Source organism: Mus pahari, chromosome 14 (genome assembly GCF_900095145.1).
Source record: "Mus pahari chromosome 14, PAHARI_EIJ_v1.1, whole genome shotgun sequence".
Taxonomy (NCBI): Eukaryota; Metazoa; Chordata; class Mammalia; order Rodentia; family Muridae; genus Mus; species Mus pahari.
Window position 1 is genome coordinate 44,474,716 of NC_034603.1, and position 23,561 is coordinate 44,498,276.

At 42.3% G+C, this 23,561-nt stretch overlaps 1 protein-coding gene across 1 annotated transcript in view; it reads right to left on the reverse strand.

Moving 5' to 3' along the window:
- Gosr1 (golgi SNAP receptor complex member 1) overlaps positions 1-23,293 on the reverse strand; it is a 35,619-nt gene extending 12,326 nt beyond the window's left edge. Inside the window, exons 1-6 of the mRNA XM_021212612.1 lie at positions 23,235-23,293; positions 20,909-21,029; positions 14,504-14,591; positions 14,126-14,233; positions 10,118-10,209; positions 7,738-7,812 (exon numbers count right to left, since the gene is read on the reverse strand). Of these exons, the coding sequence (XP_021068271.1) occupies positions 7,738-7,812; positions 10,118-10,209; positions 14,126-14,233; positions 14,504-14,591; positions 20,909-21,029; positions 23,235-23,265 (515 nt within the window). The 5' untranslated portion in view covers positions 23,266-23,293. The remainder of the gene's footprint in view (positions 1-7,737; positions 7,813-10,117; positions 10,210-14,125; positions 14,234-14,503; positions 14,592-20,908; positions 21,030-23,234) is intronic.
- Positions 23,294-23,561: the final 268 nt, after the last annotated feature.

Consider the following 23,561-nt stretch of genomic DNA (forward strand, 5'->3'; position numbering starts at 1 on the left):
AAAAAAAAAAAAAAAAAAAAAAAAAAAAAAAAGGTTGTATGTTGCTGAAGACAGATTTTCTTTATTTTATTTCAAAATAAAGGAAAATGAGCTATATATAATAGCTCCTAACTGTAAACCAGTTGTAAGGAAAACCTAAGAACCTAGTTCTTGAAAACTGGAGGCAGGAAGACCAGAAGTTCAAGGGTCACCCTTAGCTAACCAGGACATTGTGCTTTGGCATTTACCACTGCAAATAACTAGACCACTCCAGACAAATTATCTCTAACAAGGAACCCTGAAATACCCAAGGACAGCTACCAACCATTGCACAGTTCAAAGCCTGTGGTTACTGACAGTCTGTAGGATTTCAATATATAGGCCCCAGGTTTTCACAGCAGAACAGTGCTGTCTGAGGACAACTTAACTACCACCATGTCCTTCTTGTTACAATGAACTAGTTATCTCTGAAACATGAGTCAAACTAAGTCTTTTGTTCTCTTTAGCTGTCTGGTGTGTATTCCTAGTAATGGTTAACACTTGTTTTCAAATGTGTATTTTGTAAACATTTTCTCTCTGCCTATGATGCTTTTCCTTGGGGTAATTAATTCATACATACACACACAAAAACAAAGAATATGTATGCATGTGCATAATTTATTTTACTGTAGCTACTATGTGAATAACAAGCAACAGCAAATAAGAACATGGAGCCAAGGCTGTTGTAAGCATGCCGTCCAGAAGGGTGAATGTGACTACCAGGCAGCAGACGTCCCCGACAGCAGCCCTACAGCTTATAACATTCACGTCTATTTCAACAAAACTGCATGAGTTAATGGAGTTCATAAATACTCAAGAAAGGGAAGGTCAAGTCCTTAAATACCAGGATTTTAAATCATTTCACTCAGAGTTGTTATACCTGACCATTATATAACATGAATTCTGTGATACGTCTTAAAACTTTTTAGAGATTTATTTTTCTATTTTAACTATGTTTATTATGTGTGCACACACGTGCCTGCCTGCAGCTGCCTGCAGAGGCCATTGGTCCTCCTCTAGCTGGTCCTACCAGCCATAGTTGTGGACTCTAACTCGGGGTATGAAAACTCAAACTCCAATCCTCTACAAGAGCAGTGTGCACTCTTAACTGGTAAGCCACCTCTCCTGCCCCACAAGAAACTTTTGAGATAAAGCCATTGCTTATTGTAGAGGTCACAATATTATGATTAATTTTTACAAAAATGGTCACAGTCTATTAGTAGAGTTGGAATTTCATTTTACTAAGACAATCTCAACATTAAAAGTACTTCAATTTCTATTAAATAAAATTGGGGGCGGGAGTTGTTCAGTCAGGAAACTGCCTGCTGTGTGCACAGGAACCCGAGTTCCATCCCCAGGACCCACACAAAAATGCAGCTGTGGTGTGGTGCACACTTGCAATCCTTGCACACCCCCATCCCATATAAAAACCCCCTTGCTCTTTTAGTCCTGACTTTCTTGCCCTTTAGTTGTAACCTAGCCTTCCATGGCTGAGCTATCTGTATAGACCTGCTATTTACTTCTGTTAGTCTTACACTTGTTCTATATTCTCACATGCAGAAAGGGCTGACAAAGCCTTGGACATGCATTATTGTAGCAACACTGTGCAGTCTATGCCATCAGACTCACTTTGTGGAGCAGCACACAGATAACAAAGCAGAGGACCTGGGCTCAAATCTTCGTGGGTTCCAGACCGGCCTGTACTACATACATAGTGAGACCCTGTCTCAAAAAGGAAAGAGAACGTCTACTGGTGAATAAGCTAGGTTGGTAGAATGCCAGCTAAGCATGTGTGAAGCTCTGGGTTCAGTCCCCAGTATCACGTAAACTGTGCATGGAAGCACACACCTCTAATTTCAGCCCTTAGAGAGTATAGGCTGGAAGATCGTAAGTTCTAGGTCTTTGACCTCACAATGGGTTCAAGGCTAACCTGGAATACACAAGTCCATGTCTCAAACAGAACAAGTCTACCTAAAATATTTCTGCAAAAAACTTTAGACTATACAATGACTCAGTTGGTAAAATTTAAAGTTTAAATGTCAAAACCCTAAACACAAGCCTATAATGTGATATGAAAAATAATCAACAGTTTATAAAATAATTCTTCATCCATAGACATGGTTAGACCTAAAGTAACACAAATAGTTAATGTGGTCATTCTCAATCTTACCTGTGCTAGGTGGTCAATAGAACAAGATCAAAAAAGTTATCAACTAAATAGTGTAACCCATCTTATTTAGGCACGACAAGCTCTATACAATGGTTCTTCTGTATCTGAAAAGTTACCAGAAATAAATTCTTTGTAATTTTAGAACATTTTCAACTTCATAAAATGACTTAACTTCAATGGCACTCATCCTTGCGTAACACAGTGCTCAGTTCACTCTAAAAGTGGAGAACGAGAAGCCATGTAATGCACTTTTCAGAGCATGGTCTTTTGGTTCTCTATAAAATCAGGCCATGATGGTTCCTTGTTAAAATGAATATAAAAATTTAAAGAAACAACTCACAGGGAAGGCAGTGAGGTGTGGGATAAATACCACAATTTAGGAACTGTGCGTTTAGTAAAAACTGTACTATTAAACAGTTATGAGACTGCGACCTATATATTCTCCAGTTCTTGTTTCGTCAGTACATAGATGCTTGAGACTTACTGAAGATTTTAAAAATCTCAATCTCTCTCTCTCTCTCTCTCTCTCTCTCTCTCTCTCTCTCTCTCTCTCTAGCATATGCACATATGTGTGCAGGTACACGTGTACATGTGAAGCCAGAGGAGGGTGTCAGATGACCTCCTCTCCCGCTCTGCTCTTCTCCTGAGCCAGGGCTCCCGTTTCCAGCTATCCAGTGCCCCTCCTCTCTCCGTGCTGCAGTGCTAGGTCACAGGCACATGAGAGACCACACCTGACTTTCAGGTGCTAGGATCTAAATCCAGGCTTTCACAGTTGTGCAGCAAGTGCTCTTAGATATAAGCCATCTCTCCAGCCCTAGATTTTAAAATTTCAAAAGTATTTCACAAGGAACTCATTTTACAAAGCAAAAGATAAGTGGCTACATGAATAATTATTTCCTATAGTCCTTAAAGTTAATTTCATATTTGTGTGTATAGTAAGTATTCAATAAAGAATAACTGAATGAAACAAGTAAGTTTTCTACACTAGGGTATAATATATATTCATATATTTATGAAAACAAAATTAACAGCCTTGCTTATAACCACTGATTCATATAACACCTAGGTATTAAGTGTTAATGGCACAACATGGGCTGGATGGAGATCCAAATATCCTATGGTAGACAAAGTTTTCCCTCATGAAACAAATTCCAGGATGGTCCAACAGGGAAGACAGGCCAAGCATTGCACACTGTCAGAGTGTTTTCAGGGAAACAGAAAGGCAGCTTTGTTAGTCACAGCAAGGGGGGGCTCGCCGAGTTAAGAGAGTTAGAAAAGACCTCCTTAAGGAGGAATAGATGAGCACAGAACCTAAACAAGCTCTCTGGAGAGTAAAAAATAAACACATTAAAGCAACCGGATAAATCAAGGCAAAAGCACAGGAGGGTGGCGGGTGTATCTTGGTGTATGTGTGCTGCGTTTGGTCTGTTGCTGTGTACTGTGATGCTAAAAACTGGCCCCCAAGATCTGGCTGCCTCAGGGATGAAGAAATCCTCAAGTACACCTATGCATGCTACATAACCTTGCCCCCCAAATTATCCCTGATTGGTCAATAAAGATGCCTACAGCCTGTAGCTGGGCAGAAGAGAGGAAGGTGGGGCTTTGGTTCCAGGCTTGGTGTCTGAAGCAGAGTGGAGGAGGAAGAGAAAGATGCCACGGGGTAAGGGATCACAAGAACTGGACATGAGGGCTGGCCAGTTGAAGTAAAAGTGGCCCAGGTAGAACATGGCAAGTTATAGCTCAGAGATATCGGCAGGGAAGCAGGCTAAATAGCTTAGAGGGCTGATATCTGTCCACCTCCAGTGCTGTCTAAAGCTCATTATAAATATAAAAGTTGGGTGTCTTTTATCTCGGAGCTAAATGATATAAGGTGGGATAGAGACCCCCCAATTGATATTAATTTTAACTATAACATATATGGGAAAGGAAATAGGCCCAGGTAGTAGGCAGCTGGCTACAAAGAAACAAAGTGACATGAAGCATAGTAAAATGACCAACCCTACATGGAGGGCGCTACAGGCCCAGGAAAAGCTAATTCATTTGGGGGACTCGGGGGAAGAAGGGAGTATTAAAGTAAACCTCTTCCAGTAAGTGGATGGGCGGTTCAGCTGAAGCACACTCCGCCTCTGCTTACGGTTTGCAGTCTAGCAGAAAACAGAAAGCCAAAATGGATGCTTCCAGCTGGCTAAACCATCACTGGAGCCCTGTGCATGTCACACATCCTTGCTGGTAGCACTCCAACTCCCCTGGCAAAGGATGATTTGTGTCTACCACTGAGCTGACTCCAGTGAGCCACCTACTGGCTCAGGGACATTCGACTTCTATCCTACCACAAAGGAAACCCTGTAAAAAAACAAAAACAAAACAAAACAAAACAAAACAAAAAAAGGAAACCCTGTGCTAGATGGATTCACTGGTAAACTCTACATACAGAAGGAAACAACATTAAGCCCACACAAACTATTTCAGAAAATAGAGAAGGGACACGACCCAAGTCACTTAAAATAGACTGCATTACTTGAATTAAAACTCACAAAAACATTTACAGAATAGAAAACTACATTATATTTCATAAGAATAATGCAGAATTCCTTAACATAAATCCAACAGTTCCAATCCAATATTTCATGAACAAGTGGGACTCCAGGTATTCAATACTGGTTTAATGTTTGAAAATAATATAATTACATTATAACAAATGAAGAGAAATATGATTGTTTCCCTCAATAGCTACAATTAATTAGTAATTTAAAAACTGAAACACATTCATGATAAAAACTATCAGCAAGGTGCCTGGAAACAATCACCTCAGTAGCAATATAACCAAACCAAACCAAACCAAAAGCAAACCAAACCAACCAAACAACCAAACCAAACCAAACCAACCAACCCAACCAACCCAACCAACCAAACCAACCAACCCAGCCAGCCAACCCCTCCTTACACCTAGACCTAAGTTCCTTAATAACACATGCCAAAAAAAGAAACCCTGAGGCTCCTTAGTAAAGTGGTTGAGCTGAGGGAAGGAAAATATAACATGTAACTAGAATCCTAGACAAAGTTCACTGCATCTGAGCCCTCCTTGAGGAACAGAATGAAATATGGAGAGACACTCTTCCTTTACAGATGTAAATAAACATACAAAGGACTGTCCAGGCAAATCAGAACCCTCGTAGTGAGAGTGAGAGCCAGAATCCTAGACTTAGTGAGGACATTTTGAGTAGAGACAGTACCTGTAGAATCTCCAAGTATTTCCCTTTACATCTACTTGCTTTTATGATGCTCTTGTAAAGGACTTGTGTTCGGTTCCCAGTACCCACATGGTGGCTCATAACCAGCTTTGTCTAGCACCCTCTTCTGGTCTCTTCAGGCACGAAGGCATGCATGCAGCACCAATATATGTAGGCAAGCCACTCATACACATAAAATTAATTTTAATTTACCTTGCGTGTGTGTATGTGTGTGTGTGTGTGTATACGTACACTGCACCTGTCACAACATACATGCAAAGGTTAGAGGCCAACTTATAGAAGTTGGTTCTTTCCTTCCACCATGTAGGAGTTGGATCCCTGTAGCTCACACGGTGGAATCATAGAATAGATTCCCAAAACTTGTTCTGTGACCTCCATGTATATGCTATGACACATACTCTGTAAACACAAAATAGTAAATAAAATGTAATTTAAAGAAAAGGAGCTGGAGAGATGGTGCAGTGGTTAAAATAACTGCCACATAAGCACAACGACCAGATTTGAGATCACCAGATGCTATGGGGACACTAGGGAGGTGCAGAGGACCACCTGTAACTCAAGCCTCAGCACAAGGAGACAAAGGATCCCCAGGGCGAGGTGGCCAGAAAGACAAGCCATACTGGTAAGCCGTGGACTTGAGAGGCCCTGCCTTAATGAATAAGGTGGAAGACAGATTATTTTCTTTTTCTTTTTTTTTTTTTTTTTTGGTTTTTCAAGACAGGGTTTCTCTGTGTAGCCCTGGCCTGTCCTGGAACTCACTTTGTAGACCAGGCTGGCCTCGAACTCAGAAATCCTCCTGCCTCTGCCTCCCGAGTGCTGGGATTAAAGGTGTGTGCCACCACGCCCGGCTTGACAGATTATTTTCAACCTCAGGCCTCTACATTCTTATATGCACACATGCATGCACATATACATGCAAACATACAAAGATTAATAATAAAACAAAAAACAGAATCCAAAAACAACTAGTTCTGATGCTAGAAGAACCACAGCTTTCTAAACCCGAATTGGCTGAGTGGGTGGTTCAGAGGTTGAGCCCTGGCCTACCATGACTTCATTCCTTAATACCACACATAGGATTTTGATATCTGCATGTGTGTATGTACATGTATACTGAGATACACTCTTACACTGTTGTACAAAGTGATCTTGAAGTGGTAGGTCCAAGCAACCATTCTGACTCACCTTCCGAAATAGCTGGGGTTACAGACACACACCACCACACCCTGTTCTGTGTTTTAATTTTATATTATTTTAATGTGTATGGATTTTTTTGTTTGTTTTTTCCAAGACAGGGTTTCTCTGTGTAGCCCTGGCTGTACTGGAACTCACTCTGTAGACCAGGCTGGCCTTGAACTCAGAAATCCGCCTGCCTCTGCCTCCCAGGTGCTGGGATCAAGGGCGTGGGCCACCACTGCCCAGCCGTGTATGGATGTTTTGCCTACATGTGTGCTTGGTGTCTGTGTAGCCAGAAGGGGGTATCAGATTCCCTGGCACTGGTGTTACAGATAGTTGTGAGCTGCCTTGTAGATGCTGGGAATGGAGCCCAGGCCCTTTGTAAGAGCAGCTGGTGTTCTTAACTATTGAGCTACTGTTCCAGTCACTTGTGTCTTCATTTTAGCAGTTTATATTTAAAGTGGTGGCCTTTAAAGGCAAATGAATTCAACAACACCTTGAGCTTATCACACATAACTAACTAATGACATTCAGTAGCAAATAGCAAACCAATTCCTAACACTGACCATTTAGCATGGACATTCAAGGGCTAACAAGATGAGCTCAGAGACAACTGTTCTGATCCTTAAGTTTTATCATAAAATACAAACAAGAAAAAAAATCATGGAGAAAAATCGCTGACACGGGAGTTGGATGAGGGACTTGTTTTAAAGCACACTTACTCTTTACCCAATCATTTTCTGCTGAAATCTTAGTTTTGTTGTTTTTATTTGTTTTTTCTACACTTGATATTTGGCCTTTCTACTCTTTATAAAGTTTCTTCAATAAGGTAAGTGGTAAGAGACCATTCAAACATAAATGATCAATATGACCACTGTGACACCATCAATGGCTTGTAGTAGGGACACCAGCAGCACAGCAGCAAGCTGGCTAAAAGAGAAGACAGGCAGAGAGGAGGCAAATCCTTGCAGGGCATCATTTAATCATGGCTGATGAGCTGCCCTCCGCTTCCACCAAAACCCCTCACAGCAGGCTGGATTCCTACCAGCAGAGCCCTTCCTGGGATAAAATGTCTTCACAGGCAGATAAATCAGCAAGCACAGGAAAGCAGGTGGTACTTACTTTCGAAGGTGGTCATGCTCTTTCAGAAACAGTTCCGTTCTCCTGTTGTTTACTCCAGACCCACTTTTATATGACCTACAGCAATGTCAAGAAAAGGCAAGAACATTTTTTGAAAATGCTGCAAAATCAGGTTAAGGCGCTAACCCTAATGATAGCAGAGGAGAGTCTGTGTTCTCCACAGTTTCGAGTAAACAATCAGAATATAATGCTTTTCACTTCCCCGGAGAACCACTACCACAGATGTGAAGGATGAATTTTGTTTTTCCAGTTTGGATTTAGGGGTTTTCTGTTTCTCACCAAACTAACCCAAGCTTCTGAGCAGGGGGTCCTACTTTTCCTTGGTGTATTAACTTTCGCATTACTTTTTCCAGCAGAAGTACAACTTTAGACTAATGAGCACATGGCACACAGGGCAAGAAGCCACTGAACCAACATTAGTCATCACAGTAGCACGAGCCGAGGCCAAGTGTTCAATTCTGGCACACGTCAGGATTTCCACATTCATTGTCTGCACATTACAACTACCACAGGCGACCTTCACCTCTATCAATTATCTCCTTTTCCTGCTTTTCACTAGTAATAAGTATTAACAACATTTTATTTCTTTCTTTCCTGTTTTCTTTTTCTTTTCTTTCTTTGGAGACAGGGTTTCTCCACATAGCCCTGGCTATCCTGGAGCTCTCTATGTAGACCAGGTCTCAAAATCACAGGAATCTTCCACCTCCTGAGTGCTGAGGTTAAAGCCATGCGCCACTACACTGGTCTTTAAGAACATTTTTTTTTAAAATTCCTAAACTGCACCAATGTCTATAAAAAGGGGATCATGTTATAATATCCAAAGGTCTGCCTGAGAGGCAGTGACAGCATGCGAGACACAGGAGAGACTGGCAAAGCAGCTGACATGACTCTGAAGTCTATGCACCACCATTCTGTAGCCAGATGATCGTAGAAAGCCTCTCGACACCAACTTTTGTAAAATAAGACCTAATGATAGCTGCCTCTTTCAAAAGAATATCATGGAACCAAAAAGGTAATCCACAGAAAGGACTGTGTAAAATGCAGAAACAGTAGAGACTACCCCAGCAAAGCCGCCAGCCAACCCCTGCCACTTAGGTATTACTAGGCCTCACTCACTACCAAGCTCCCGCTAGCACTGTGATCATAGACCCCGTCACAGCTAAGCTGCCATTTTCACACCGGCCATCTACAGGATGTCTTGTTCATAGCTGGTACTCAGACAATGGTTGAATGAATGAATGGATGAATGAATATATTTTATCAACGTTTTTCTAGAAAAGGGTTATATTCTAGTGGCTCCCACAAACTGTGGAAGAGCTAAATGTATAGCTATTAAAGGCTGCCCTCTGTTGGTTCTGACTGCAGTCTTCAAATTGTGTATGCAAGGCAACTGGACAGAAATTAAAGAAGGCTTATACATTCCAAACAACAAACACACTTTTCCTCTTTCCTCTTAGGAATCAGAGTTTGAGGCCAGTCTGCTCTACACAGCAGGTTTCAGGCCTGCTAATGCTAAGTAGAGAGTCTCTTTAGGAATGTTTTTTAGAGCACATATAACACATACCAGCTTGTGATGAGTGCGTGTCCTAGTTGATATAATGTAAGTATCATAAACTATCACAAATGAATAGTAGTATCATTCATTAGATGGTCCAAAATGGGAAAACTGCCTAGGTATGGTGGAAGCTACCTACCATCTCAGCCCTTGGGAAGCAGGGTCAGGAGGGCCACAACCAAAGCCAGCCTGACCCAAGAAAACAAAACAAGACAGAAAATTTTCAACATCAGTTAGATGCTCTACAGGACTTCATCAGTCAAGGTCAGTTGTAAAAACAAGACTATATGTGGAATGCTAGCCTATGCCCCCGAGGGGATGGTGAAGCGATGAATGGGAAGAGCAAATCTTACGGACTGAGACCACTATAAAAATGCCGGAAGGCCTTAGTCTTGCAAGGCTTTGATTCTATATTAAACCTAGAAACTCCTGCTCCCATACAAACCTAGTTCAGAATTTCAGAGAAGCTAATAGCTAGCTATCTGAACATATAAGAGAGAGAGAGGCAAGTGACAGGGAAATAGAACCTTCAGATATTGGCATTCATGCCATTCTTAGCATGGGTGGGAAGGGAATCACTCATGCTGGACTTGAGAAAGTCAAGGTTGGCAAGGGCTCACAGGAAGACTGGGAGATGGCAAAGTAGAATCAGCCCATTCTTTAGCAAGCTTCAGAGGAAAATGAAATGGGAAATCAGAAACCCCAAAGTCTAAATCCTGGTTTTGCTACTCAATTTGCAATTAACTAAAAATACAGCCTAAACATAACACATAAACATTGTATACAATAACATGCAAGGTAACTTACTCAATATCTTTCCGTACTGATCCCATGAGATTCTCCCTTTCCCGTATTGCCGTAAAGTTTGCTTTGGTTTTATGAAATTCGTGTGTATAATCCTGAAATAAATCAATACCCAGTCTCAACACAAACTATTAATGTACTTTTATCCTTTTAAAGTGGTTGTACATGCTCATTAGACTACACATTTCAAAACACTAAATGTCCTACCACCTAGTACCTTATCACACAAGACAGAATTACAAGGGAAAAAAAAATCTAAGACAAAATGACTTCAAATAGCTTAGGGTAAAAGAAGTGAGAGACTTCCTACTCGGTGGCGTGCTTAATAAGGCTTAGAGCTTACTTTTTCAAACCCCTGCCTCCATCCCCACCTTCCCCCTGTGCTGAGGATCTAACACATGGCTTTACAAAGGCAAAGCAAATGCTCTACCATGGAGCTACACCCAGTTCATTTTAAAGAAAGTTTATACTTTTCATCCACTTTGTCTATTGTCTTTCATATTTATATTACTTTTATGCATATTAAACAATTGAGTCCTTGCTGTAGTTTCTGACATTAGATCTTCCTTAGCCCTTCAATGCTCAGAAATTTACAAATTTCACCCATGCTCTACTTGGAACTTCGCTCCTTTCCTATGCTTTTTCTACATTTACATCTTTTAGGAGTGATGGGAGAGGAGAAAAGGGGAGGGAAGGGGAAGAGAGAAAGGGAGGGAGGGAGGGGGAAGAGAGAAAGGAAGAGAGGAAGGGAGAGAAAGGAAAATCTGCCAGTAAAGCCCTATTTGTTTGCAGCTGGGCTGTACACAGCTGGGCTGTACACAGCTGGGCTGTACACAGCTGGGTTGTACACGGATAGTTTACCCTTGTAATCTCAGCAGTGAGGAGGCAGAGACAGGAGGAGCCCTATGGCTCACCCGCCAACTATCCTAGCCAAATTGGCAAGTCCCAGGTCCTAGGGAGACCCTGCCTCAAAAACCTAAGAACTGACTACCAAAGGTTGACCTCTAGGCTCCATACACACAGGTACCTGCACCACACCGCCCCCCCCCACGCACGCGCACACACACCACCACACCCCATCTTTAGAGAATTTTTACAAATTATGCATGTTTGTGTGGGGGTACCTGTATGGAGGTCAGGGAACAAGCTGCAGGAGTTAGCTCTCTCCTCCTACCATGTGGTCCTAAGGAATGAACTCGCGCTGTCCAGGCGTGACAGCAAGGGCTTTTACCCAGAGGCCACTTGGCTGGCCCTAGAAACAATCAATTATCCCAGCTGTTTTTGCCCATTTTAAAGATTTATGTATTTATTTATGTATATAAGTACACTGTAGCTATCTTCAGACACAAAAGAGGGCATCCATTGGATCCCATTACAGATAGTTGTGGACTACCATGTGGTTGCTGGGATTTGAACTCAGGACCTCTGGAAGAGCATTCAGTGCTCTTAAGCACTGAGCCACCTCTCCAGCCCCCTATCTTGGCTTTTTTTTTTTTTTTTTAAAACAGGTTTTAACATCTGGTAAAATGAAATACTCTTCTTCACTTTCAGAACTATATTAAGTTTTATTCTTGGTTATTTTATATGATATTTAAATGAACTTTGATATCATCTTGTCATTCTAAAATATGTGAAGAAAGTCAGGCCTGGTGGTGCAGCTGTAATTCCAGTAACTGGGAAGTGGAATAAGAGGACTGGGACTTCAGGGCCAGTTTGTGGTAAAGGCAGCTGTCTCAAAAATAAAATGACAAAAAAGAACACAAAGAGCTGAGTATGGGCACAGCTTGGAATGTCAGTATTTGGAGGCTGAGGCAGGGGGATTGAAAGTCAGGGAAAAGCATGGATTACAAAGCCAGAGCATAAAGCCTGCCCCAAAGAGAAATCACTTCCTATGTTTCCCTTTATACATGTATATGTAAGGTTTCATTTATCCCCAAGCTGGCTTTGAACTCCTAAGCTTCTTGTCTCTACCTCCGAGTACTGGGATTACAAGGTGACACCGTCACACTTGGCTGGCTGTGTGTGGTTCACTTTTGGTGCCAGTGGCTGAACAAGGGCCTCAGTCATGCTCGCCCTCTGCTCTGCCTGCCCCCACCCCATTTAGTTCAGTGCCCAATGGGCCACTGTGCACACAGAGCACAATGGCTTGCTTTTATATATACCATCTTACTGAATTTGCTTCTAACTTCTCTCATTTAATTTTCTTGGTGTATTACGAATTTGCTTCTTCCTTTCAAATATTTATCTCAGGTTTTGCTGGGGTTTTTTTTTTTGTTTGTTTGTTTGTTTGTTTTTTATTAACTATACCAATGAGAAGCTCCAAGTAATGTCAGACATCTACGGTGGTCGTAAATACCCTTTTCTTGTTTTGTTCTTTTCTTTTCTGAGTCAGGGTCTAACAGCCTGGTCTAGCCTTGACTTTCTGAATCTCCTGTGTCTTCCTTCTAAGTGCTAGGATTCTAAGCCTGAGCTAGGAGACTTGGGAACTAAACTCAGGGCTCTGTGTATATTCTGCCACCTGAACTATATCCCCACTCCCTTTCTCTTTTGTGAGAATGCTTCAGTGTTTTACCACTGACCACAATCCCAACTCTCCACTGTTGGTCCTTCTCTCTGGGTGAGTGCATGGCGTGCCCCTGGCCTTCTGAAGGCTGAATGTGTGGCCTTGTGCACACTGATCACAAATCCTACCACTGAATTATACTTCTGTTCCTTGATGTTATTCCTCACCACCACCCCACCCCCTGCCAATCCCCTTTCAAGATGAGGTTTTTACTATGTATCCCTGGCTGGCCTGGAATTCACCAAGCATACCAAGTTGACTTCCAACTTATGGTACTCCACCTCCCTCAATCTTGCAAGTCCTGGGGTTACAGCTGTGCACCACAGTACTCAGATTCCCAGCTGTGGACCAGAAAGATGGCTCAGTAGGTAAAGGAACTTGTTATCAAACCTGACAACCTAAGTTCAATCCCAAGAACTCATATGGTGGAAAACTAGAACTGAGTTATGTAAAGTGTCCTCTGATCTCCATATATGCACACACACACACACACACACACACACACACACAGACACACAGACACACACACACAGAGAGAGAGAGACACAGACACACACATACACACACACAGACACACACACAAATGTAAAAAAGAAAAGCTTTGGAAAACATTCCTCTTTGTTTAGGTGTGTGCATGTGTGTTTCCTATGCACATGTGTGCAGAGGCCAGAAATGAACATGGGTATCTTCTTCTATTGCTCTCCATCTAGTTTCTAAGTCTCTCAATGAATCTAAAGCTTGCTCTTTTGGCTAGGATAGCTGGCCAGCAAGTTCTTAGGATGACCTGTTGTCATCTCCTATAAAGTTGAGGTTGCAGATCCATATGGCCATGTCTGGCTTTTATTTATTTATTTATTTATTTATTTATTTATTTATTTCCATGTGGTTGCTGGGATTTGAACTCCGGACCTTTGGAAGAGCAGTCGGGTGCTCTTACCCATTGAGCCATCTCACCAGTCCCATGCCTGGCTTTTATATGGGCTCAGATCTGCTTGCTTTTGTTGCAAGCACTCTGACCCATGAAGCCATCTCTCCTATTCCTATCACCACCACCACCACCACCACCACCACCACCACCACCACCACCACCATCTTGAGACAGGGTCTCACTATGTGGTCCTGGCTGATCTGGAACTCATTATATAAACTAGATTGGCCTTGAACTCACTGAAACTGGACTGCCTGACTCCTGAGTGCTAAGATTTAAAGTTGGGTACCAATTTTTAAAGAGTTCTTAAATCACATGGTTGTTTAATTTTTTCAGTAATAAAAATGTTTGCCTTCCAATGTATACATCTGTACTTTAATACCACCTAATACATTTTTACACATTTATGGTGCTTTGTTATACTTTTGATATTTGCTAAAAAGACACTCTAACCACAGTTAGCTATTCCTCTTCCAGCCACCTCAGTAACATGGAGATATCACTACGCCCCATACACCACCTGCAGAATGTCCCTGTGTCGCTGCAGCGTGTGCATCAGGGCTGCGTTCAGGGAGGGCACCCCTGCACTGTGGGTGTACTCTGCCATTTTGTCATTTACTCCTGTAAGCTAGAAAGAGAAGGAAAATAGTTTAGAAAGCACCGAACATGGCTCAAGTAAACTCTCTGCCTATATGTTCTCTTGGCTGATAGTAAATAAGACAAGGCTGGTCACTGGCAATTCCCACAAATAGCACGTTACAATCTGGATGGCTGCTATGAAAATTCAAGTGGTCAGAGGAGGAGCACACAGTGAATGAATGGATGTTTTTAGTAAACAGTATAATGCAGAATCATATCTAACAAATAGCAAACTAGCTGTTTACCCAAAAGCACTTACCCTTGCCAAAAGCTGTTCAATTTCAATTGCCATTGTCTCAAACATTCTGTCTTGACTTGATCCATTTAATAGGGGTGTTGTGTCAGAACTAAAGAGAAGTTCAATTAAAAAAAATCCATTACTTAGCCCTTTAAAACATCCTTAAAATAATCAGGTAATTTTTCTTAAAGAGATCAAATAAACTCCAAAACATGCCTCATCTTTCTTTAAAGATTATGATTTTATGGTCAGCAAAATGGCTCAGAGGAGAAAGGTGCCTGCAGCCAAGCCTGGTGACCCGAGTTTAGTCACTGGGATCCACAAGGTAGAGGGAGGGAACTGACTCCTGTGGTAACCCAGCCCCAAAGGACACACACAGCATCTACTCACTGATGGTGGATAGCAGCCACCAAGTACAGGACAGCCATGCTACAATCCACAGACCCAAAGAAACCTAGTAACAAGAAGGGCCCAAGGGAGGATGTGTGGGTCTCACTCTGAAGGGGAAACAAAACAGTCATGGGAGGTGGATGGAGGGAGGGCACTGGATGGGAGAGGGGGTGAGGAGGGGAATGGGGCTCAGGTGTGGGGAGGGGACAGGAGAGGGCAGGGAATAAGAATAGAAACTGATGAGGGAGCATCTCTGGGACTAAGCTGGAGCCTGGGGTGGGGAAGCTACGGGGAGTCTATGGGGGTAATCCTAGAGACTCCTACCAGGGTGGCATATGGAAACAGAAATGGCCACCTCCTGTAGCCAGGCAGGACTTCCAGTGGAGGGAGTGGGGATATCAACTTACCCACAAAACCTTCAACCTAAAATGTATCCTGCCTTCAAGTACACAGGATAAAAATGGAGCAGAGACTGAAGGAACAGCCAAACAGTGACTGCCCCAACTTAAGACCTATCCCATGTGAGACAACCAACCTCTGATGCTATGACACTCTGCTATGCTTGCAGACAGCAGCCTAGCATAACTGTCTCCTGAGAGGCTTGGGCAGTCTTGCGGAAGAGTTGGAAAGAGAACTGATCGAGCCGGAAGGGTCAAGGACACCACAAGAAGACCTACAGAGTCAACTAACCTGGGCCATGGGCTCACAGAGACTCAACCACCCACCAAAGAGCCCAAAGAGCATGCTCAGGTGGCCCTAGGTCCCCTACACATCTGTAGCAAATGTGCAGCTTGGCCTTCATGTGGGTCCCCTAACAACTGGAGACCTCTAAATACACTGCCTGGTTGGGCCTCAGTGAGGGAGGATGAGCTTAGTCCTACTGCAACTGGATGTCCCTGGGGGAAGGGGGTGTACCCAAGGGGGGTTGCCTTCACTGAGGATAAGGGGAGGGATAATGAGGGGAAGGATTTGTAGGGGTGGGGCTGGGAGGAGAGGAGGGGAGAGGCCACCATCAGGACATAAAGTGAAAAAAATAAATCAATGAAAAAAACCCTCTGCCAGGCAGTGGTGGCGCACGCCTTTAATCCCAGCACTTGGGAGGCAGAGGCGGGCGTATTTCTGAGTTCAAGGCCAGCCTGGTCTACAGAGTGAGTTCCAGGACAGCCAGGATTACACAGAGAAACCCTGTCTCAGAAAACCAAAACAAAAAACAAAAAACAAAACAAAACAAAAAACCCTTCACAATCCAAAAATACTAAAAAACAGTACAAAACATAAATGAAATAAAGACAGTCGAAATGCTGTGTACCACTCTCCAAATGATAAAGAATACTCTAAGCAACTAAAATTCTGAAAGAATAATGGAAAAGCAGCAAAAGCTCCTTATAATAGTGAAGGAAAAAAATTGGCCACAGATTATATTATGAGGTCTAAGAGGAAATAATCTTTAGCTTTTCTCCAAAATATGGTTTCTTATGCCTTTAAATTCTCTCTTCCTTTAATGATTCTTATCAAAAGGAAAACTGAGATGCAAATGACCCGATTAGATAAACAGTTATTCAGAACTCAGCAGACAGCATTCAGGCTCACAGCCGGGAGGCCAGCATGCTTTCACCCCCCCACACACACAGCACATATGAGCCCGCCTCATCCTAGTTTATGAGGATGTGGAGAAAGTGTTTAACATGTCTTTATATCAGAGTAAGTCAGGAATCTGACTTTTCACAGATGAAAGGTGTCTGACAGATGCAAATCTAAAAGTTTCTTGTCTCTTCTCAAACCCAGTGCCCTTCATTAGAAACCCATACTGGGCAAATGACCACGTGAGTAGCTTAATACAGACCAGTTATTCCCAACAATACCAAAATGGATCAAACTCTCCAGCCTGAGTGGAGGCTGATTCCTGCTCTAACACAGCGTTTGAATGTGGCAACTCAAAAGACTAAGTCATCAACTCAACGTCAAAAGAACCTCAGCGACCACTGTCCCCTCAAATACTTACTTTCATAATGAAGCCAATCGGTGAACCTGCTAAAGAGCTGCTAGTAAGAACTTTTTAAAACATCACTTATTTTACCTTATTTATGGGTGTGCTTGGTTGCCGGTGTGAGTTTATGTACATCATGTACATGCAGAGTGGAAGAGACCAGAGGGCACCGGATTCCCTGGTCTTGGTGTAAGCACTTGTGAGTGTGGCCATGCAGTTGCTGAGAATCAAACCTAGGTCCTCTGCAAAAGCAGCTATGGCTCCAGCCCCAGGTTTTTTTTTTTCCTTAAAGACAGAGGCTTGCTGGGAACACGTGGTCTTTCTGTCCCATCCTCTTCAGCGTGGGACTACAGGCATGCACCATGTGGGACTACAGGCATGTACCATGCCTGGCGTTGATAAGGATTCCTATTTCAGATGCTTCACTAGGTCATAAGCTCTATTTCTTCTGCAAACATTCCCATTTCTATGCCTTGCAACATGACATAAACTTATCTAGTTCTTAGGCAGGCATGATGGTACACACCTGTAATTCCAGCACTTGGGGGGCTGAGGTAGGAAGGTAACAGGGTTGAGACCAGCTTGGGCCACATAGTGATCAAAGTGGGGACTGGGGTCAGTTTTTTACTGTGTCCCATAAACCAAGGTTGTGAGGGGATCTCCTAGGATGTGCAACCACAGAACAGCTCTCTCTGCCGCTGATCTGAACCCTCCTACAAGGTACACTGAAGAGAACAATGGGTCTGTAGAGATCAAGAAGGAAACTGCTTGTCTTCTCACACACATATGCCCAGCACCTGGCAAATGGTATTTACTGTTCTTTAAATATTTGTTGAATGAACAGGGCACTCTCTTCCAATATTCACTATTCTTAGGACAGTAGAGAAGGCCAGGGAAATGGTTTAAAAACAAAACAAAACAAAACAAAAAACCCCCTCATTCTTATTTTTTAAAAAAAAGGAAAAGGGAAAAAAAAAAAACCCTCATCCCTCATTCTCAGGGCTGGTTATGAGCAATGACTTTTCTTACAGAGGTCCTGAGTTCAATTCCCAGCAACCAACCACATGGTAGCTCACAATCATCTGTAATGAAATCTCTTCTAGTGTGTCTGAAGACAGTGACAATGTACTTACGTAAAACAAATAAATCTTAAACAAACAAACCACCTCATTCTCTATAACAGGATTCAGTTGAATTTAGTTCACTTAATAGGTGTGAGATGATCTATAGCCCTTGACTCTAAACATACAGAAAAAAACTCAAGACTCCTAAAAGAAAGGTTCTGTTCACTGATAACTTTATTCATGCTGAAATAAAGCTGGATATCAAAAGGAACACTGAGCATGTGTGATGGTTTGTATATACTTGGCCAGGGAGTGGCACTATTAGGAGGTGTGGCCCTTTTGGAGTAGATGTCTTTGTGGGTGTGGGCTTCAAGACCTCATCCTAGCTGCCTGAAAGTCAGTATTCTGCTAGCAGCCTTCAGATGAAGATGTAGAACTCTCAGCTCTCTGCACCATGCCTGCCTGGATGCTGCCATGTTCCTGCCTTGATGTTAATGGACTGAACCTCTGAACCTGTAAGCCAGCCTCAATTAAATGTTGTTATTATAAGACTTGCCTTTGGTCATGGTGCCTGTTCACAGCAGTAAAGCCCTAACTAAGACAGCATGCACAGTCAGTCTTTATCTTCCAGAGCTGGGGATTACAGTTCCCGGACACGGAGCTCCAGCCTCAGCCTGCAACCTCATAACCTTAGGCTCTCTAGGGAAAGCAAAATCAGTCCCAGTTTGTAGCTGAATTCAGAATGTTCTCAAGACATTGTTTCTTTAAAAGGGAATCCAAGCAGAGAGCACAGGAAAAGCATCCTATAACAATATTTCCTGGAAGATTTGAGTTTTAAAATTGTATACTGCTGGAAAAAACAAATATGAGCCTTAAACCCAGGAAAAAAGCTTTCTGAACAGAAGATGCACTCATAAAGTAACAAAAGCCAAACCGATCCTCATGCTCCTTACTTGGTGAATGAAAGTGTGCAAAACAAAGCCTTGCGCTGAGGTCCACGGGGAGCCACTAGCTTGTTTCTAGGTCCCAGCGTCAACACACTGTACCTGCTAACTTTGCAAGCCAAGCCCCTATGCAATAGGATCAACACTTTGGCTACAATAGCGAAAAGAGATTTATTGGAATGTATACAACACAGTGGCCTTAGGATGGATGTGCGGAGATTCAAGCTCAGTTTTGTTGTTGTCAATATTAGCTAGCAAATATCCATCCTCTGCTAATCATTGAAAAATACAGAAATGAGAGTTGATTAACAAATGACAACTCATTGTCAATGATAATCTCATTGCTGGGTGTATACATAAGTACAATCTGGGTGAAAACGTTCATAGCAACATTTATACAAAGTTTTAAGAACAGAACTTCAAATACAGTGATCATATTAACTATTAAAATTATTAAGTAGCAAAAATTAGAAATATCTATCAAATAGTTAAGGCCTAATATAGTTGTTTAATATATGTAGCAAATAAAGACAGTAACCAAGTACACCCACAGCTGAACTTCAAAGATAATGTTAAATTAAAAAAAAAGCAAACTACGAAATAGCTTTTGTAAAATACTATGAATTGACTAGAAGTACCAAGTCTGTAACAAAAATAGTGATATTTCTATGTAAATGAGAAGGATAGTGTGGGACGCTACCGGGGGCTTTATTTGAACTTGCATTGATTATATTTTAAAAAGAGACACTAACAAAATAGGGTTCATGATGTTATTACTTATATTTCTTTTTTTTTTTTTTTTAAAGATTTATTTATTTATTTATGTAAGTACATTGTAGCTGTCTTCAGACACTCCAGAAGAGGGAGTCAGATCTTGTTAGGGATGGTTGTGAGCCACCATGTGGTTGCTAGGATTTGAACTCCAGACCTTCGGAAGAGCAGTCGGGTGCTCTTACCCACTGAGCCATCTCACCAGCCCTATTACTTACATTTCTAAGAACCTCAAACATTTCCTGATTTTTTTTTTTAAACAAGTGATTAAATAATCAAAAGATTTAAAAATATAAGCTTTCAGCCAGACATGGTGGCACACACATTTAATCCCAGCACTAGGGAGGCAGAGGCAGGTGGGTCTCTTATGAGTTAGAGGCCAGGCTGGAATACAAAGCAATTTTCAGGACAGCCAGGGGCTGTTTACACAGAGAAACCCTGTCTCAAACCTTGCCCTCCACCCCCCACCCACCCCCGCCACCAAATAACCTTTCCTTGAGTTGTAATATGCTAGTTTCTTGAAACAACAACAACAACAAAAACGTCCATGATTGTGAGGACCCTGCATTAGATTCATTCTAAAACATAAACACCAGAAAAACAGATTGCATATTCATATACAGTTCCACTGAGAAATTAGAAAACAAAAATATCAGCCAGATGATGGTAGAGCCCTTTAATCCCAGCCCTGTGGAGGCAGATGCAAGCGGATTTCTGAGTTCGAGGCCAGCCTGGTCTACAGAGTGAGTTCCAGGACAGCCAGGGCTACACAGAGAAACCCTGTCTCAAAATACTAAAACAAAACAAAACAAAAATCACGTGAGCAGACCAGACATTTCTGTGGACTGACTGAGAATGAAATTCCTTTGGATTTGCTATGGAGCCCAGAATGAATCATGTGTCCCCTGTCTCTGCCTCCTAGTGCTGGCAGAGGTGTACAAGCCTGGCTTTAGAAACTTACTATTGATACAAACTCATTTTTAAACTCTAGAAGTTTCTTCCTCAGCTATCACAATCTTTGTCTAAGATCTCAAATAAAAGTTAGTCTCTAGGATTAGAAAGGATTAAAGATACATACAGATACACACACACAGAGACACAGAGACAGACAGGCAGACAGACACACACACACACACACACACACACACACACAGATAATGACAAGGAAATCAAAACATCAGCAGTTCAGCAGCAGACCAAGTCAGAGTTTTCTATGTCAGTGTCCTTTTAAAAGCATCACAGTGTGCAAGGCATCAGAGTCTGGCAGTACCTGTACCTATCGCGTCCTCCATCCCGGGCGCCGCTGTGGCTGTAGCTCGTACACAGTTTACTGAAGGAAACTAGTTTCAGGTCAAGTTCGTTTTCCAGCTGCCGAGCTTGTTTCCTGAGATCTTTAAGAAAATTACAAAAGTAAATCACTGGTCTATCAGTAGATGCTAAATTCATAAGACTATTTTAAGAAAAGCAACTATGAAAATGATCACATATTGACCTCTGATCTAGTTACTCAGAAACCAAAGGCATGTCTAGGAAAATAAATTGGTCAAGTATTTAAACTTAAGATGGGAGCCATGAGGGAGGCAGTTATGGGAGACACACAACCTGTCCCTTTTTTTTCAAAGACAGCTTGACAGCCAGTGCCATAGCATCCCTGAGAACGCTCTCACAGCAATAACCAACTGCTGTAACTTGAAAGGAAAAAGGGGAGAATATAAATCAAGGAGAAATGAAGATGGTCTATAACCCTCACATCGGTTCACCAGCTAGCTTTGTAAGAAGCCAGCATTCTTTTTGACACATTTTTCCTTTTTGTTTCAAAACTCTGTTAGGAGTTTGGGTCTTTTCTTTTCTCTTTTCAAACAGGCAAAATACCTCAGCAATTAAACACAAAGAAAAAGCAAAAGCAAATTAATAAAAAAAATTGGGGGGGCGGTCAGGTAAAAACAAAGAGTACATACACTTTGAACAAGACAAAAATACAACTGTGACAGGTTTTTTAAAAGCATGTTTTAAAAGTAGAAGCAAATGGATAAACTGTTGCAGAAGCTTGGTTTCTAAACAGCTGAATGAAAGGAGCCATACTTAGAAACCCAATATGTATGTATGTATTATATATGTATGTATGCATATGTATATATATATATATATATATATATATACACACACACACACACATATGTGTGTGTGTGTGTGTGTGTGTGTGTTCATGGTGGAATTCAAATGAAAGGAGTAAAATACAGGAAGGAAAAATATAAGAATGCCTCAGGACTAAAGACTACCAAGACACTGTGTCATTATATTTTGCAATCCAAGGCAGGAAGCAGAATTATATGGTGGATTATATCTACCCAGAGACCAAATCCCACTTCTAATGTCAGCTCAGCCACCTATTGTCTACTGATGATCCAGTTCATTTAAAATCCTCAAGCCTTCAGTTTTTCTATACATGCTTAAAGCGTCTGGTACAAAGATATACTGTCAATAAAGGCAATATATTAGTTGCTTTAATTATTACAGTATAGTGTTTCAAAAACCCATAGCCTAATGACTATCAATAATGACTATCATAGCAGCCACTTCTATCTACATAGTTTAAAAAGAAATTCTATCTATGACAAGTATTTCCAAAGGGCATTTTAAATACATGTTTTAAACTATAGGCATATTTCTCTGTAATTCTATTTATTTAATCTAATGAAAAGCATAAAGTAGAATGTATTTTGAAAACATGACAGATAGAACATAAAATTCAGTCCCTTAGGTCTACTGGCTGATGGTGACAATACCATATTTGCCAGGGGCTTCATGGGACAGAAAGAGGAGATAGGTTTAAAAACTAAATAAGCAAACAGTTAAATGAAACAAAGTGGGCCACTTCTGATCTTCGTGGATCACTGTGGACTAGGAAGATTTTGTGTGACCTCACTTGAGTGGATCAGACTTTCAGGAATTAAATAAGCACAACTGAAGGTTTTCCTGGGGGGAGGCGAACAGCAAATGTATTCATTAGAACCTTTTTGCTATCATTTTTAACAAAACCGATCTTGGAGTCCAAGGAAGAAGGTGCAGTTATTTTCAGTATCCTGTCACCCAGTCGTCATTAAAGTCTCAATCTCAAATTGCCAGTTGGGGTCCAGGAGGAGACGACAGTCCACTAAACATCCCCGCAAGGCTGGCGCTGACAAGTCCCTCCTCACTCCTACTTGTCTGACAGTGACCTCAACTCCAAGCTTCTGACTGCTCGTCTTCCGGGCTCTGGATCTCGTTGCTCAACACCCTCCTCCCAAGAGCTCGTCCCCGCTGCCCCATCCTGAGAGCCTCACTACCCCTCAGACACTTCCATCTGGAGCCTCAGGCGCCTCTTCCTCTCCATCCCGGCTCCCTCCGCTCCAAGACCCAACCCCTTCCCAGGTCCGGCTCACTCCGCCCGGGCTCCTTCCCCAAGTTCCCAGGCCCAGGGCTCCTCTCAGACAACCTCATCCCAAAGTGTGGCTCATCCCGAAGCCTGACTCTTCCCTCTGCTGCCTCCCTCAAGATCCAGCCTCATTAAATCCACTCTGCACCCGGCGGAACCCACTCGGAGGCCTCGCCCTCACCTTCCCAGTAATTGCTGGTTCCCGCCGCCATCTTTGTTGCCCAACGTCAGTCGGGACAGGCGAGTAGAGGCCTGGAAGGCCAGAGAGTCACCTCCACGCCTCCTTTCACTCCCCCGAGCGCCGAGGCTGATGGGATACGCGAGCCTCCGTAGACACTGCCACCTGGTGGACAATTCGTTATTTTGCAGCTTTAAGTAGCTCGTTTGAAAGCATGGTTTAGCTGTTCTGGGTGCTCATACCACATCTTTTCAGTCTTCAGTCTTCAATTTGTTCATCTCGGATTGTTCCTCTTTTCAGCAGGTGACTTAGAGGAGACACCGTTTCCAT